At 35.8% G+C, this 15766-nt stretch overlaps 1 protein-coding gene across 2 annotated transcripts in view; it reads right to left on the bottom strand.

The window, feature by feature from the left end:
* Positions 1 to 15766, bottom strand: part of itpk1b (inositol-tetrakisphosphate 1-kinase b) — a 43214-nt gene that overhangs the window by 26456 nt on the left and 992 nt on the right. For both annotated transcript variants that reach the window (XM_088002772.1, XM_088002773.1), the window contains exons 2-3: positions 15575 to 15740; positions 8252 to 8276 (exon numbers count right to left, since the gene is read on the bottom strand). In XM_088002772.1, the coding sequence (XP_087858898.1) occupies positions 8252 to 8276; positions 15575 to 15669 (120 nt within the window). In that variant the 5' untranslated portion in view covers positions 15670 to 15740. The remainder of the gene's footprint in view (positions 1 to 8251; positions 8277 to 15574; positions 15741 to 15766) is intronic.

Raw genomic sequence — 15766 nt, 5'->3', positions numbered from 1 at the left:
ACCAGAATTTTAATTGATAAAATAATCGATCACTAAAATAATCAGTTGCAGCTATATGTTTTTGTATAGTTTTGTCATAATTACTGGTCTGAGTGTGTTGCTCTTTCAGCAAATGGAATTATTTTGAATCTATATAGTCCAGTTAACAAGTAATTGATTCCTAAATTAGTTGATGATTATTTCAATAACCGATTAATCACGATTAATCGTGATTAATGGTCTCATCCCTAAACTTAGGTTACAGTTTCTACATCTTTCAAAATCATATTTCAATAGGCCCCTTCCAAATAAACGCCTTAATTTAAACATTGCCTTTTGTGTTTTAATTGTCTAATATTTATAGCTGAAACCAGAAGTTTACATACACCAAAACAAAACAAAACATTTTTATCTCAATGTGTGAAGTTAAATCAGACCAAACTTCTCTTGTTTGAGGTCTGCTAAAATCGTCAAAATTGTTTTTATTTGCTAAACCTCACAATAATGACAGAAAGAACATGTCAGAGATTTATTTATTAATGTCTTTGTTCACATGGTTATATACATTTCTTCAGTAAAGGTAAAATGTTTCTGGGTTTCTTTCCTCAAGCTTCTCGCATTAGTTTGCTGGAGTTTTTCCCATTCCTCTTGACTGAAATGAGTAACTAGATCAAGTTTGTAGGCCGTCTCACTCGCATTTTCAGATTACGCCCATAAACTCTCTCTAGGTTTGAGCTCAAAGCTTTACAATCACCACACCTAAACATTCACTTAGTTATTCTGAAGACACTTTATCATTGTCATTTGGAGGACCAATATGTGGAAAAACTTTTACTTCCTCCTTCCTCGCTGATGTCTTCAGGTGATTCTTCAATATTTCCACATAATATTCTTTGAAGTGCCTCCCACAGCATGATGCCACCACCCCCATACTTCCCAGTTATGTTGGTACAAGCATCAATGATTTTCCTCCAAATATAACGGTGATTATTATGACCTAAAGGTTCTACTTTGGTTTTATCAGACAACAGGAGATGTCTACAAAACTGAAGGTATTTGAAGATTTATTTGTATTTGCAAAGTGAGTTTGACGTGTGGCCTTAAAATACAGTTAGTTGCAGGTGTTCCTCCAATTAACTGAAACACCTTTTCTCTTCACTGCATTAAATTAGTACAGAAATAGAAACATCTTTTATTGTCTTTTACTGGGGAATCCATCAAAAGTTAAAGGTAAATGGAAACATGCAGGTGCAAAGGAAGAAGAAAAATTTTATTAGAGCAAATTAGGGCTGAAACGATTAATCAGATTAATGAAATAACAATAAACACAGACTCAAAAAAGATTATCTGCTGAAAGAACAACTTACTCAGAGCAGTACTTAAGTCAAAACTTAACCAAAAACATATAAATTTAGCATTTTAAAATTAAGAAAAGCCTTTGTCTGTAAATATCTTCTACCCAAAACTTGTCTAGTAGCAAAGTTTCAGCTTCACCTGGGTCAAATTATTTTTAAAAATTCCCTATTAAGCACTTTTTGACTTTTTGCTATCCATTTACGAACCAGTTAATCAAAAATAACCAATAGATCAGCTCTACACTGTACTGATATTAAGTAAGAAAGAAAGAGAGGGCTGAGCTTTTCACATGCTGATGTTAAAAGTATTTTATCACATGCTGATGTTAAGCGTTCAGTAAAATAATGCCGTTATTGCATTTGAAGCAATAAAATGATTTTCTTATGTAAAAAAATAATTTATTTACTTGCATCTTTTAATGTTTTTCTAATATTTTCATGAAAAACCTGCAGAATGTTTAAAGAAATTATCTGATTAATCAATTAATCGTGAGAATTGATTACTAAAATAATTGGTAGTTGAATTTCTAGAGGAAACACAACTGAGTAGTTTTGTTTTCTAGATTTTTTTTATCTTTCTATTCTAGGTGATAATTAGAAATATATGCCAGAATATTTGTGCACAAAATAAATAAAATATTATCTACAAGTAAAACTGCAAATAAAGCAGGAATGTAAACAACTTATTGAGTTTGTTGGGACCAAAAGTTAGCCTGCTTTAAAAGAAGCCATTTAATTTCCTTTCTGCTCCTGGAAACCATTGGGAATCTGTTCTGGGGTGTCGGAGGCTAGCTGTTTCGGAGCAGCGGTGACGACTTGCTGTGACGTGCTTTTGCTTTCTGTTTAGCCAGCAATGTCAGCGTGATGAGGCCTGCTGGACCCGAATCTCTAATTCCGCCGAGGCACGCCTTTTAATCTCCCGCTTACACAACACAGAGGGCCCGTCCAGGGTCGGGCCTCTCCATAAAAACAGGACTGTGCAGCAGTGGGGAGGGGGTCATTTGTCTACACATTTCGTAGACAAATTGACCCCGCTTTAGAGTTCATGCTGAAGCTCAGCAGAAAAGTCCGGCTAAATGCTGAAAGCAGAAACGTCCGATGACGTCTTAGCGAGTCCCAGTGGGACTAAAAAGCAGAGCTGGGCCTTAGTTCTGATGGACAGAACAGAAAACAGGCAAATGGTGGTGGGAGAGGGGAGGTCAGGGCTCAATATATTTCCAGTTTTGATGAAAAGCCGCTGTGGGGCTGAGCTGTGCCCAGAGAGGAACACCACAACCTTTCCAGACCTCATCAAGCTAGCACCACTGAGCTTTTTCTGGTTGCTAAAACAATCTGATGAACCATTTATTTTGTGTGTGGAATGAGGCAACAGACACCTTCAAGAAGATATAAACATAAATACAGTGATCCCTCGTTTTTCGCGGGGGTTGCGTTCCGAAAATAACCCGCGATAAGTGAAATCCGCGAAGTAGTTACCTTTAGTTTTTACAATTATTACACAGCATAATTAAATACTCTGCATGGAAAACAAAGAACAAAACCTGTTTTCAGGTCAGCGGATGTGCGTGTTCATCAATCACGGCATTAATGTGATCCGGAGTCGTGTCATTAAAGCGTCTCCTCCAAGCTGCTTTGCGAGATTCACAGCTGTTTTACAGCAGAGCCTCCGGCCACAGTTTTGTTCAGCAGGCATTCAGAGTTTCAGTTTCCATCTCCTGAGTGGCCAATCTGTATTACACATATTTTAGCCAATCAGGACGCAGAACACAATGCACTGTGAAAAAAACTGCACAAAAAATCCGCTAAGCAGCGAAACCGCGAAAGGTGAACCGCGTTATAGCGAGGGATCACTGTACAATATCTAAGAGCATCACAGAACACGTAAATTATAAAATATAAAACTAAATTGCTGATAAAGGAAAATATGATTTGAATTGAAAATAGTGCTTTAGCATTAGCTTCCAACAAATATTGTGTTGGTGTAGCGTTTTAGCATTAGCCTCTGTAAAAACCATATAGCTATAGTAATTTAGCTTCTCCTAAATACTGTGTTGGTGTAGTGCTTTAGCAGAACTAATGTTTATGATTAGTGCAACTAATTTTTAGTTAGTGGAGCCCACCAATGCTATAGTGACAAATTTGTTTATCTGTTTATTTTTTATGATTCTGGTTTGAAGCAAATGAAAACTCAAAATTCAGCTTCTAGGAAAACCACAAAGAAGACGTCTGACTGGACTGGTGCCAAGTGGTCCAAACTCTTCTTCTCAGAAAAAATAAAGTTTACATTCAATTTGAAAATCAAGGTTTTAGAGTCTGGAGGAAATATGAGAACATGAGACCGGCATGAAGGATTTCCCCTGAAGCCATAAATCCTCCAGGAAGGTTGGGCTGGGATCTCATTAGGCTAATGGGATCTCTTCAATACTCCAGAGTCCAGCAGGAAGAAGACTGCGCTCTATGATGGTGATGAAGCTCAGAGTAAAAAACTGGATCAGTAGCAGGTTAAAGTGAGTTCTGATGCTCCACAAGCGAACGATGTTATCATCTAAATGTTATAGGGAGAAGGTTCTGCTCCACTGGGTTTAAATCCACAACAAACCAGGCCTGAAGTGTTTTAGTGACTCACTGTGCAGAGTGATGAGTAAGGCTGCATGTCACAGAACAACTTCCTTCTTCACAAAATGTAAACAGAAATGGAGTGGCGTCAGATTTTAGAGGCTGCAGGATTTCTATTTTATTTTTAGTAAAAGGCCACAAAACATTTCTCCCACTTACTCCAGACTCTCACGTTTGTTTTGGTTGTATTTACCCAGAATGCCTTGCATTATGGTCCACTTCCTGCTTTTGTAGTGATCTCTGATCTGCTTGCATCCACATATGTATGCATTCAAACCACACCAGAGTTCACTTCAACCAAACCGAGGTTTTCAGGTGGACCACAGTTTGCTTTTTTTTGGTCCACATCAGTTTTATTACACTTTCACACCTCCACAAAAAAACCGGACTTTCTAGGCAAACGAACTGGAGTTTGATTAAAGTGGACTAAACAAGGCTGGTGTGAATACAATCAGACAAAAAATGCATCCTGAAGAGAAAACAAACATATAAAAGCCGCTATGGACTATTAGCTACAGGACCAGCATAGCTATGAAAAAATTGATTTATAGTCTGATCAATAAATTTTAAATTCTAATTAACATTTAACACTGGACCTGGAAGACATTTTTAAATATTCAAAGTAAATAAACAAAACAAATCAAATTAATTATGAAGTCTCTGTAAACAAAAGTGTGCTTCAAAAAAGGGCAAGATGAGACCAAAGCACCAGAATGAAGACTTTTATCATCCAGTTTTTCATAGAAAGATAGGAAAAGGAAAAATAATAAATCATGCAAATGAACATTTATCATGCAATTAATTACTTTATTGCTTATTGCGACAGGCCTACATGGCATTGTAGGCCATTGTTATTATTATTGTTGTATTCCTGCAGTATTTTCTATTTTTGAATTCTTTTGTTTGCCAGTGTTGGAGACATTGATACCGCAATTCAATATATAATGAAGTCCTAGTGATAAATTTCATTAATCACCTGATTCTCACCAAAAAAAAAACCTCTCAGAAGCCAGAACCCACCCACAGGAAGCCTAACGCAGTCCTAGATCATCACTGTTAAACCTGACAGACTCCTGAGACTTAGGTTTTCAGCCTCCATGCTTTTCTAAACACTTAGAGTAATGACAGAGGCCAACTCAATGAGTTTCCTCAGACTGAAACAACAGAATCCCCTCTCTGTGAGTGAATATCGGATCAAAGCCGGAACAGTTAATCTCATCAGCTCTGACATACCGACCAGCTGATGTGCAGATGACGGATGGATCCACGCGCTCAGGAGCTGCAGGGGCAGCAATAACGGGACACGAACACAAGTAGGACGCAACAGGAAGATCTGAGTGTTTCGGATAGTCATCCAGAACTTTTTTTGTTTCTATCTGTGTCGGTCCTGAGGGGATCAAAGTGGACGGCTTTCCCACACTCGAAATGGAAACACAAAATGAGATCCCCGGGGAAGCCAGATTTGGCAAAGACAGGGTGAGACCATAACCACAACCAACACCCCGGAGCAATAAAACCTACTGGATAAAACTGGGACTGAAACGATTAATCAGATTAATCATTTTGATTATTGAAATAATAGGCATCTAATTTAGTAATTGATCACTCATTAACTGGAGTATGCAGCCTCAAAAAAGGCCATTTGCTGAAAAAACAACATACTCAGAGCAGTAATTAAGCCAAACTTATACAAAACACATATGCAGTTTTAATTCAGGATGAAGAAACCTTTGCCAGTAAATTGTTTTACAGAGAACAGATCTGAAACCATCTGCACACATGGAGACAGTCAAAAATAACTGGAGATCTGTGCTGAAACGATTAATTGTTATTAATTGATCATTTAAATAATCATCAACTAATTTAATCGTTAACAGGGTCAAAAAAAGACCACTTAATGAAAAAACAACATTTTCAGAGCAGTAATTAAGCCAAAACTGTACTGAATACATACACATTTTACATTTAAGATAAAAAAAAAAACACATTTGTTTGTAAATGTTATTCCCAGAAGTCCTCAAGTTGTAAAGTTTCAGCTTCACCTTGTTCAAATTCTGTAAAAAAAAAAAAAATTCTATCCAATTATTAGTTGCTTAATCCAAAAAAATTCAACAGATTAGCGACTGTGTTGATGTTTAAGTCAAGCAAACAGGGCTGAACTTTTCACAAATTAATGACAAAAGTAATTTTCTTTTTTTGTAGCTGCAGATGCTACAAATGATTAAGCATTCACTATAGGAATGATATGTTGTTTAGGCAATAAAATGTTTATTTTCTTATTTTAAAAAAAAGAAAATTATGCTAATATTAGAAATACATTTGAAAAGTATGTTTTAAAAGTATTTCCAGCATTAGTATAGAATGAGCTTAAGTGTTTAATGAAAATCTTTTACTGAGATTAAACTGATTAATCATCAGAATAATTGACTACTAAAATAAATAGTAGTTGCAGTCCTGGTTAATATTAACAAGTAAGAGTAAATTATCTCAAGTGCAAATCATTCCCTTCCTGATTCAATCAAATTTTTTTGGTTTATTTCTGACTCTGCTGACGATTATTTTCTTCATTCGTCGATTAAATTAGCAGCGCAAAAACAGTCTAAAACCAACAAACCGTGTTTATTATGTTTTATTAGGCTAAAACCAAACATGAAGATGGTAAACGAGCTGCTTTAAGAATTTATTTTTCCAGGGTTTGCTTATCGTTCCAGGGTCGAGCTGTCACCGCCAGGGTCAGCTGCTCTGTCTCTCTCCAGGGACAAGGCCAGCTGATTAGACTGAAAGAGACAAATCATCTCCTACCAGCTTCCTCTGAAGGCTGTCAACGCAGCAGCGTTGAAACCGGCCGTCTTTAAAGCTTCCAATGAACGGCGAATGAGCAAAACAGAAATGGGTTTTATCTGCACTAAGCATCCTGCTCTTACCCCACTAACCCGGCGGCGACCCAAACTCTCTCTGTCAGGAAACGTTTCTGACACACAAAACTTCAGGCCTCACGAATCGAGGCAAAGACACACCTTATTTATAAGCTTTGTGTTATTTAAACTAGAAGCTTTATTTAGACAAATAGTCATGAAAAAAACACAACAGTAAATATTTAGTTCTTTTAGAAAAACCTGTGATACTAACGATTATTTCACTAAAGATTAATCGATTTTTAAAATAAATTTTAACCACTTACAACTATTTTATACAATATTAAAAATACTTTAAATATGCACATAAATAAAAAATTTTAAATATGAAAATTAACATTTAATTGCCTAAAATGAAATAAAACAGCATTTCTTTAGTGAACACTTGATCATTTATAGCAAAAGATGCATTTGCAACTAAAGAATATATATATTTATTTTTTTACAGTTTTGGATTAATTGCTGCACTGGATATGTTGTACTTTAAGCTTTTTTTCACTAAACAGAGTCTGCCGTTAATGATTAATCGATTACTTCATTAGTTGATGGTTATTTCAACAATCGATTAATCACGATTAATCTAATTAATCACTTCAGTTCGTTCTGTACAATTTTTTTTTTAAAAGCACAGCGTTTTCTAATAAGTAGTAAGATAGATCTACAAAAATTTCTGCTACTTTCTAGTTTCATTCTTTTGCGGATATGCAATTTAAAAAATTAAAAACGGCTAAACTGCATTTTTTAACTACATTTATATTGTTAAACGTTTGTTAATTCTTTATTACATATGGAAGGCCAGGAGGGCTGCAGGTTGCAGATCTCTGGTAAAGACAATAGATTCAGTGGACAACAGGTAGATTAAACGTCAGTCTCCCATTGTCCACGTTTCAGACCCGCTGTCTCCCAGAAGAGACTTGGAAACAAAGCACCTTTTACTTTGGGACAGTTCCCAGAACACAAATTTTGTTGAGTCTTTTTATGTAATCGCGACAGTGAGAAGAAGAAAATAACTTTCAGGAAGGGATGAAAACAACATAGGAAACTCCAAACTCCCTCCAGAAGAAAAGAATGAAGATAAGAGTCGGGGTTCCTCCTCGGCTGCAGACTGGCTGCTGTGTTCAGTTAATCATTCATAACTTCATTCTTTACTTCCCTCAGTTTACCAAAATCTAATTACTGCAGAATATTTAGGAGATAAAGAGCATTTGCCCTTTCAACACCAATATTAGTGGTGATAATCTGTCAACAGTTTGAAGAATTGATGTATTAACAGATTAATACGCTCCATCTCATAAGAAGCTGCTTATACAACACACAACAGAGTAAAACAATCAGTTAAGTTATACAAAAAAATAAAAGTTGAACAAAAAGGTAGGGATCACGTACCTGCACAACTTCTATTCCCCTTTTCCTGAAAAAAAGAAAAAGAAAATGTCATTAGTTTTATTCTAAAACAAGTCAAATAAAATTTACTACCATTATTATATCATAATGTCATGTGAAGCCAATAAAAGTTACTAACTGAATGGTACATCAGGTACATTAATTAAATATTCATGTCAAAGACCAGACAAGATAGCAGAATGGTTAATAACCACATCCGTTTTAAGTTTTAAATATTATTTGCCCAAAAATATTTTTTTTTTTAACTATTTCCATTTTTGTTTAATGTTGGTGTAATTATTGTATGTTTTTTTCCATAATTTGTTTCTTTTATCTTCTAATAAATAAAAATAGCTTCATTGTGTTCATTTATATTTACCATTTCGTCTTCTCCTGAAAGGTACACAGGTAATTTGATTTTGACCAAATCATCATAATAATTTACTTTTGTAGAACATACATAGAAAATGTGTACTTTCTTGAAAAAAAAAAAAGAATTAACATCTTCTCTTTTTGTTTTTAAATCCAAACTTGCCAGGAGTTAGCCTACATATTTGATAGGAACTAATGATCCATAAAACACCCATCACTCAAACTCAGAATCCAACCAGAACAGCTCACATTAGGTAGGGAAACAAACAATTAATCAACATACAATTAGCTGTCAATTTATGATTTACTGGATTAAAGTCTTTACCAATGAGTTTACTAATAACGGTCGCTTAGACCTTTTTTAGTGTTGTAGTTTGGCCGCCATCCAGCAGAGGCCGCTGATTAAGCGGAGCCGTTGGTACAGAAACAAAGATGGCGGCCAAACCAGAACTGTAGTGATGGGTAGATGAGGCGTCATGTATCGTTTCGACACATAGCAAAACTGTGTCGATTCTGTGTTGATACTGTGTCACTGAATACTGACACGTGCTGGACATTTTATAATTCCTAGACTAGGTAGTCTATACAATAAGATTTAAGTCTTTGTATTTTATTGAATATTATATATTGTATTATGTCATATCTTCAGTTAAATTAAAAATATATTTGATATACAGTCAATAAAAAAATGTGAACATGTACCATAAAGTGACAATTTAAGTGAATGTGTTTGGAATGAGGATACTTGTGGACTGTTTCCCCCCCCCACAGATTTTTATTTAAAAAAAAAAAAGTTTTTACAACATTTTGAAATTTAGCCTGTTATGTTTTTTTTTTTTTTGACAAAACTTCTCCTGCTGTAGAAAAAAATGAAGTAAACACTATATTTACAGCGAACCCTTGTTTTTCTTAGGGGTTGGGTTCCGAAAATAACCCGTGATATGCGAAATCCGTGAAGTAGTTACCTTTATTGTTTTACAGTTATTACACAGCATAATTAAATACATTGAAACCAATCTGTTTTCAGATCAGCGGATGTGCGTGTGCATCAATCGGGCCTTAATGTGATCCGGAGTTATGACATTAAAGCTTCTCCTCCAACCTGATTTGTGAGATTCACAGCTGTATCTACGGCAGAGCGACGGATCTCATCAAGCCTCCGGTCGGGTTTTGCGTTGCCTCTGGCTACAGTTTTTTTTCAGCAGGTATTCAAAGTTTCAGTTTTCATCTCCTGAATGGCCAATCTGTATTAAATACCGTAACGTTATTGGCACTCAGGTGGAGAAGAAGCACAGAGACTGTTTTTTACCAATCATACGGCCAATCAGGACGCAGAACGCTGTGAAAAAAAAGACTGCACAAAAAATCTGCGAAGCAGCGATACCGTGAAAGGTGAACCGCGTTATAGCGAGGGTTCACTGTATATGAAATAATTTATAAAAAGCAACTGAGTAATTCGTAGAATGGCTGTATATCTGAGTTTATTCTAGGTGTATCTGGGACTTCATTCTCATGCCTGGCCTCATAATGCCTCAACATTGAGGAGGTGGATTTATTTAAATAAGACAGTTTAGTCAAACATGTGCGACACTTAACCTGCAGAACATAATATGAAAGTAAACTGAGTCAGTTTCAGCTGAATTTGGATTCAGATAGATCAAGTAAAAACTGACAAGAACCAGATGAAACAACAAAAATTAAAACAAATTTATTTTCCAATATAAGATCAAAATGGTCCCACACTGCAGAAACCTTTCCTTTGAGGCTGCTCCATAGTTGATACTGTAAAAGGTTAAGAATACGTTTGGCAAATGCTTTTGACAGATTGACTGATTCGCAACACAGTTTGGCGCGTTAATGTCATTTCGAAACAGTTCCTGCATCGGTCACATGACTTGCTGAAACCAATACGCGCACCGACACGGGTTTTGGTCTATGGGCTTGACGCATGCGCCGACGCATCGGTGTTGCTGGATCCATCGCTACAGAACGGTAAGCATTACGGTCCAAACAGAGTCCGGTATGGGATGCAAATTGCACTTCATGTGGTTCTGTTTTAAATATAAGCACACAACGAGCTCCTTAAGTTTCACTTTAAAAGCGGAGAAGCGTCAACTTTTAATCAAAAATGACTTTTTTCTCCGAAGACGAAGATGTGATTACAGAGAAGCAGTGCTGTTTGTTAAAGTAGTGCTACTTTTCCTTGAGTACAGTTTTTCTGATAGAAAGACGGTCGTTCCTCTTGATTCAAGAGGAAACACAAGTTTTTAAGAAAATTGTTGCCTATTAATTAATTGTTAGTTGATCAATCAACTTTACATCAACTCATTAATTGATAACTTGTATCCGTAGCTCACACATTTGCAGGTGAGAGGAACCGAAAACGGGCTAAGCCTTGGTACAAGCCGGTCCAGCTTGATTTACAGCGCCATGGTAACAGCAGCGTGGCCATTCACAGCTTTGCAACAATGCAGATATTTAATCCTGCAGCTGGCGGGTTTCATGTAGTGAATGGAGCCTCAGTTTCAACCCATCTCAGATATGGAGATCACTTCGCTCTGATGCATTGTTAAAGAGAGAGAGAGGGAGAAAATCTGGAGGAACCGGGAGAAAAGCATTTCTTCCGTTTTGTTTTTTCCGTCATATCAACGTTTCAGATCATCAAACACGTTTTAATATCAACCAAAAAGATTATTTAGTTTATTAAAACCAACATGGCTACATGTGAAAAATTTGTTCCCCCGCTTTTAAATTATGAAGTGTCTGTGATTAACTACATTTTATTTTGAAAAGAAGAGTTCGGTTCCACATCCAGGTTACTTGAGATTGAAATAATCACCACAGCAGAACCTGTCTGACAACACGAAGTAGGCTAAAGAGTTTAAAAAGCATCTTCTGAGGTGCATTTCCATTGACCATATAACTACAAAATTTGACATTTCAAAATTAAATTTGCTTAATGGAAACACAGCAATTAAAAAATATATATCTATGATCAAAAGCTTTGGCACTAGAATGCAGAGTTTTTTGTGGCCCTATTGAAATTAGTTTATCTTGCAACTACTGGAAACACTTTTTTTGCATCACATTAGTCACATGAGCAACTGGACATTACTACTGGTAAAAACCATGAAGAAGAAAACAACAGGAAGCAGTTGGAGGATCATATTTTAGAGACAAAGTAAACTTACTCACATGTGATTTTAATTGTGTTTCTTTTATTAAGGGAAACACCACAACTGTGAATTTTTTATTTTATTTTTTCCAACACAGAAAGGCGTTCACGCTGGAACATTTTCCAACATGGCTGAATTAAAACAATTCTTCAAAGAAGACTTGGCTAAAACTTTCTCACAGCCATCCAAAGAACCATTTTTGATTAAACTTATTTAGACCCAACAAGTTATTTTTTGGAAAAAGACAATTTTTGATTAAAATTTAAAGTAGGAAATGCATTATTTGTGCAGAACCAACATTTTATTTGGATGGGCACATCACAAAATATCTTTAAATATTTTAGAAAATGTTTAGAAAGCACAAAGTTTTCAATTTAATAAGAAAAAATAAAATATATAAAACATGACAGGCACTTTTTAGTGTCATTCGTATTTATAAATATAAAAAATCTGCTGAACTGCATTTCTTAAATTATATATATATATATATATATATATATTTAAACTTTTGTTCATTCCTTATTTTAAGCTAAAGATTATTATGAGCCAGAGGTTTCATATCTGGTTTAAATACTTATTACACACACTGTAAAACTTTACCTTACTTGGTAAACTTTACTTTACCAAGTAACTAATATGTTACGGCACTTAAAATAAGACAAAACTAACTTTCAAGTCACTTTTCAGCAAGTTATAAGAGTTTGTTTTATGTAATTAATTCCTTATTGCTAATTAAAAAAATACTAGTTCTACTGGCAAATTATTTTATTAAAAGACATTTTCCCCTTGTTATAAATGAAATAATCTGACAGTAGAACAAGCACTTTTTTAAATTAATATTAAGAAATTATTCGCAAAAAACAGTCTCGCATAACTTCCTGAAAAGTGACTTTTAAGTTGGTTTTGCTTTATTTTAAGTGCACTAACATATCGGCTCAAAAACTAGGCCAAAATATTTGGTAAAATTTTGTGTTTTTGCAGTACAAGGAAACATTTTCTGTTTAATAAATGGAATATTGACTTGAAAACTGAACTCTGTATTTACTCAAACCTCAACCTTGCGCGAGGACAACGGCGTACCTTGTAACCGCCTGCAGTGATCTGGTGTTTTATTGACAGAAACAAGTTTAAATGTTTACATCCTGCAGTCGCTGTCGTGATTTAACGTGTGCGGGTTTGACCCAGTTTAATCTCATCAACCCTGTTAAAGCAGAACGCAGCGACCTTGTCAAGATTAGAAACATTTTAATCAAACATTCAGACTCGACTGTGCCGAAGGCTGTCGGATCTGCAGCGAACACTGCAGACAGAAAGCAGGCAGCTGCTCCTGACCTGCAGGATTCATCTGCAGCTGCAACAGACAGGACCCAGAAAAGACGAAGACAAGACCGAGCCAAAACTAGAATATCTTCCTGTGATTTAAAAAAAAAAAAAAAAAAAACTGACTCTACTGCAGATATCCAAACACATTAGATTGTTATCAGTTGAATCATTTCCTTCCTCCTACAGATAAGTTGTTGCTTAACTTTCTCAGTTCAGACAGAACCTGAAGAACAGTTTCAGTGAGAGGCGGCAGTTAAACTGGCGACAGAAACATTTTAAACACAGTTTGTAGGTCAAAAGAGGCAAAACCTGATGCAAGCAAAACAAATCGAGGTTTAGAGCTAGCTAATTTCTAACATTGTTCAGTCTGTGTCCAAGGAAAGCATTGAGAAGATTAGATTAAAATTGTAGCTTTATATTTTTACTCAAGTAGAAGAAATTAGTCAAGTAAGAGTTAAAGTATTTGGTAAGAAAGGAAACAAGTATTGAGAGTAACAGATCAAAACCTTTAATATTTCAAAATTACATCATAAGATGGAGAAAAATATAAAGTTAGGTGGAAATTTTGGTAACTTAAGCACCAAAATTAAAATAATTTATATAGCTAACAGAAATACAAAATAAAATTAGGCAAAACAAACAATTTTCAAAATCGTTTTCTTTCTAAATAAGACTTAGGAAACTTTATCAAAGACTGCAGGTTTGTGTGAATTTTGGTTCTTCATTTAGTGAAGTTACTCTCAGCGGGTCGAGTATCCAGATATTTTACTTGAGTAAAAGTAACTAGTTATTATGAGACTGTGAGTATTTGATAAAAACTGAAGTATTGAGTAACTGATCTAAACATCAAACATTTCATATTTAAAATTTAAATAATCAAACAGATATAACGTTATGTGGAAATTTTTTGGAATTTTAAAGGCCAAAATCCAAAACAATTTGTATAAATGACAAAATCAGGCAAAAGAAACAGTTTTTTCTAAATCAGATTCTTTCAAAGTAAAACTGCAGGAGTGTGTAGCAATATTTCATAATAATTTATCCAAGATTTAAAAATATAGTGTAAATACTCCTAAAAGTAAAATTTTCCCAGAAAGTTATTCAGGTAAATGTAATAGTTGCTCCTCAGCGCTGCAGGGGGGATTTGGATGAAGGCAGAAGGTGTTTGTGGGGCGTTTTATGAGGAGATTAAAAATGTTTTTGTTGGATTACGTTCAGATAATCTGAGCTGGTTCAATCAGGTCAACACCGCAGCCGAAGGAAAGGGGAGAATACACTCAACACTCCCGACCTGCGACCTACTCAGGGAGCATCACCGGCGGAGAAAAATACCGACCGCTTCACATGCCAAATGTCGTTTTTAGGAATCCTGCAGCCCAGATATGCAGCAAAAACCCTTCAGCCATGTTTGCGACATAAGATAATGGAGGCGTTGCCCTCCCCCACGGCAGCCCTTCCTTATTCCAACAAGCTGCATACAGAGAACTGACAATCAGATGAACTTATCTAAGAAAATCACAGCGCTCTTTGTACCAGTGCACACACTGTTACTGGTGGAAACGCTCCAGAAAGACAGAGTCCGTTAACAACGAACAGGAATCAAGCCTTGACAAGAAACTCTCCTCCTGTTGCTTCCCTCTGGATATTACCTTCTGACTTTCAGAATACTGCAGTTTAAATAATGGATTTAACTCCAAGCTGCAACGTTGGAACCGTTTACAAATCAGAGACGTGGCTGTAAATATAACAGGAGAACCGGAGTGAGTCACAAGTGAAGATGGAAAAGCTTTGGGAGGGATTAAATGGAAAATAAAGCGTGAGGATTTCCTCATAGAGTCAGGGCTGACTTCAATCTGCAGGCATTTAGATGGAAAATGATTAAAATACAACTTCACAAGAGTGGAAATTAAAGAAAACGTTATAGGTTTATTGTAAGAAAGGCCATAAAAGCAGAAGGTTTGGGGTTATTCTTAGAATTAGTTTGCTTTGGTGGCAGCTAAAAGTTTAAAACACCATTGTGTGTAAAGAAAAATAAACAAAATTCATTTATTTATACACGAAGTAAATAAATAAAAAATAAATCGCCACGTTTGAAAAAATGAACTAAGTAAACAAAACTCCCCCCCCTGTAAAAAATGTAATAAATAAAACACCACTATGTAAAAAAAAATAAAAATAATTGAAAAATGAAAAAAAAATCACTACATGTAAAAATAAAAAATAAAGATAATTAATTTAATAAATAAAATTCCACCATGTGTAAAAAAAATATACATTAATAATAATAATAAACACTGTAAAAAGTATAAAATGAAGCAGCACCATGTGCCACCATGTGTGAAGCTGAGACGAACCAGAAGATTTCCAGACTTCTCAGTAAAACAAACCTCTTGCTTCCAGCCTCCTGCCCCACCACCCGGTACCAGACCCAAACCATCCGAACAGAACCACCAACCTGCAGAGATCCGCGAAGGCCTGGAAGTTCAGCTTCTTCATCTTCTTCTCGCTGAGCCAGTAGCCCACCCGGCGGCCCCTCAGGAAGGTCTGCATCGTCGCAGCGCTGCTCGGGCTCCTCTGGGGGGAACTGGCGGGGATGATGGGGAAGATGATGGAGGCTCCACCTGCGGGGACGGGGCAGGAAGTCAGC

This window comes from Poecilia mexicana, unplaced genomic scaffold (genome assembly GCF_051168715.1).
Source record: "Poecilia mexicana isolate PSO_F unplaced genomic scaffold, ASM5116871v1 scaffold_22, whole genome shotgun sequence".
Classification (NCBI taxonomy): domain Eukaryota; kingdom Metazoa; phylum Chordata; class Actinopteri; order Cyprinodontiformes; family Poeciliidae; genus Poecilia; species Poecilia mexicana.
The sequence above is the reverse complement of the archived record's forward strand: the minus strand, read 5'-3'. Positions and strand labels throughout refer to the sequence as shown.